We start from the raw sequence: 1,983 nt of genomic DNA on the forward strand, positions 1-1,983 counted from the left end.
AAAAGTGGTTTTTCGTCAGTTAGGCCGCACTCTTCGTTTGACTTACGGGCAAGTGGTAGCGTGTAAAACGTTTCTCTGAGTACATGACGCTGAATAGTTGCTGAAGTCTATTCTCAATCGCTGAAAAGTAATTTCTTTTCTTCTACTTGTGTTATTTTTTTTCAAAATATTTTCTACTTATTTCTGAACGTTACCGTTTAAGGAAAATTAGTAAATTAATAAATTTGAAAATTCAATTTTCAATTTGTTGTTACTTTTACTACGTGATGAAGCGAGAACGTTTTTGATTTAATATTTAACATTTTTACAGTAATGAACAATGAAGAAAAAAGTGAAAACGGTGTCGACGCGAAGCGAAACGCGGACGGCATAATGCAGAACAATAAAAGAGAAAAAGTACGTGCGGTTTCTTATTTGTTTTGAATCTGTAAGACTAAATCAAAAGGGCGAAGTTAATTCCTATGTTAAATTACGTTAGTTAAGCTTGTTGTATGTAAGATGTAAGTAAGATATTTTTCACTGCGAAATTCCATCTTTTGACTTTTATATTATGTTGAGAGTAGGTAAGAATTCATCTTCAGAAAATATTTCTATCGCCTTTAAACCACTTTCATTACTGCGAGCCTTGCCTCTGTCTATTAAGCACATCAGCATCCATTGAAAATAATCTTTTCATTAACTGAACAAGCTGTCACTTGCAAATTATTCAATTTAAAGCGTTTTTATGTATAAAAAATTAACTTCTATTTATGTAGGGCATTTTTGAATTTTGAAATCTCAAATGCAAACGTGCGGAGGCGTGTTTTGACTAAGTCAAATGTTTTTATTATGGTGTTTTCTGCCAGATAGTTTATATTTTGACTGAATTGTAAACATTAAGGTCATTTTTGAATTTTCAAGAAATGAACAGTGCATTTCTCCTTTTCATATTATATTGCGGCATAGGTTAGACTTTATCTTCAGTAAGAAGTTCCAATGCACAAAAACCGGTTTTCAGCGCATCGCTATGCAAATAACGATCGCCATAAAAGGTGCGTTATCGTCAATTAGGGCGCACTCGTTCGTTGACTTACGTGGCAAGTGGTAGCGTTGTGAAACGTTCTCTGATTTCATGACGCTAAATAGTTCCTGAGATCGATTTTTAGTTGCTGAAAAGTAATTCCTCCTTCTTTCTACTTGCGTTACCTTTCTGAAAAATATTTTGTACATATTTTCTGAACGTTACCGCTTAAGTAAAATTAGTAAATTAATAAATTTGAAAATTCAATTTTCAATTTGTTGTTACTTTTACTACGTGATGAAGTGAGAACATTTTTGATTTAATGTTTAACATTTTTACAGATATGAACAATGAAGAAAGAAAGTAAAAACGCTGTCGACACGAAGCGAAACGCGGACAGCACGAAATAGAACAATAAAAGAGAAAAAGTATGTGCGGTTTCTTGTTTGTCTTGATTCTGTAAGACTGAATTCGAAAGGGTGAAGTTATTCCTATGTTAAATTAAGTTAAACGTGCTGTAAGTAAGATATTTTTCACTGCGAAATTCCAAATTTTGACTTTTATGTTGAGACTAGGTAAGAATTCATCTTTAGAAAGTATTTCTATCGTCCTTAAACTACCTTTATTACTGCAAGAATTGTTTCTGTCCATAAAAGAACATCAGCATCTATCGCAAATCATTTTTTCATAAGCAAAAATAACGTTGCAAACGATTCACTTGAAAGTGTCCTTTTGTATAAGAAATCAATTTCTATTTATGTAGGGCATTTTTGAATTTTCAAATTTTAAATTCAAACATGCGAAGGCGTGTTTTGACTAAGTTAGTATTTTTGTTATGGCGTTTTCTGCCAGATAGTTTACATTTTGGCTGAATTGTAAACGTTAAGGTCATTGTTGAATTTTCATATTGAACTGTGCATTTCTCCTGTTCATATTATATTGCGGCATAGGTTAGACTTTATCTTCAATAAGAAGTTCCATTG

The 1,983-nt window shown here is 32.2% G+C and overlaps 1 protein-coding gene across 1 annotated transcript; it reads left to right on the top strand.

The window, feature by feature from the left end:
- The first annotated feature begins 312 nt into the window (after positions 1-312).
- Positions 313-1,087, top strand: Tsp_13078 (conserved hypothetical protein). Its single transcript, XM_003366322.1, has 2 exons — positions 313-396; positions 998-1,087. Exons 1-2 carry the CDS (start codon positions 313-315, stop codon positions 1,085-1,087), a joined length of 174 nt encoding a protein of 57 aa, XP_003366370.1.
- Positions 1,088-1,983: the final 896 nt, after the last annotated feature.

The sequence above is a fragment of the Trichinella spiralis genome (genome assembly GCF_000181795.1).
Source record: "Trichinella spiralis strain ISS 195 chromosome Unknown Scfld6169, whole genome shotgun sequence".
NCBI classification, from domain to species: domain Eukaryota; kingdom Metazoa; phylum Nematoda; class Enoplea; order Trichinellida; family Trichinellidae; genus Trichinella; species Trichinella spiralis.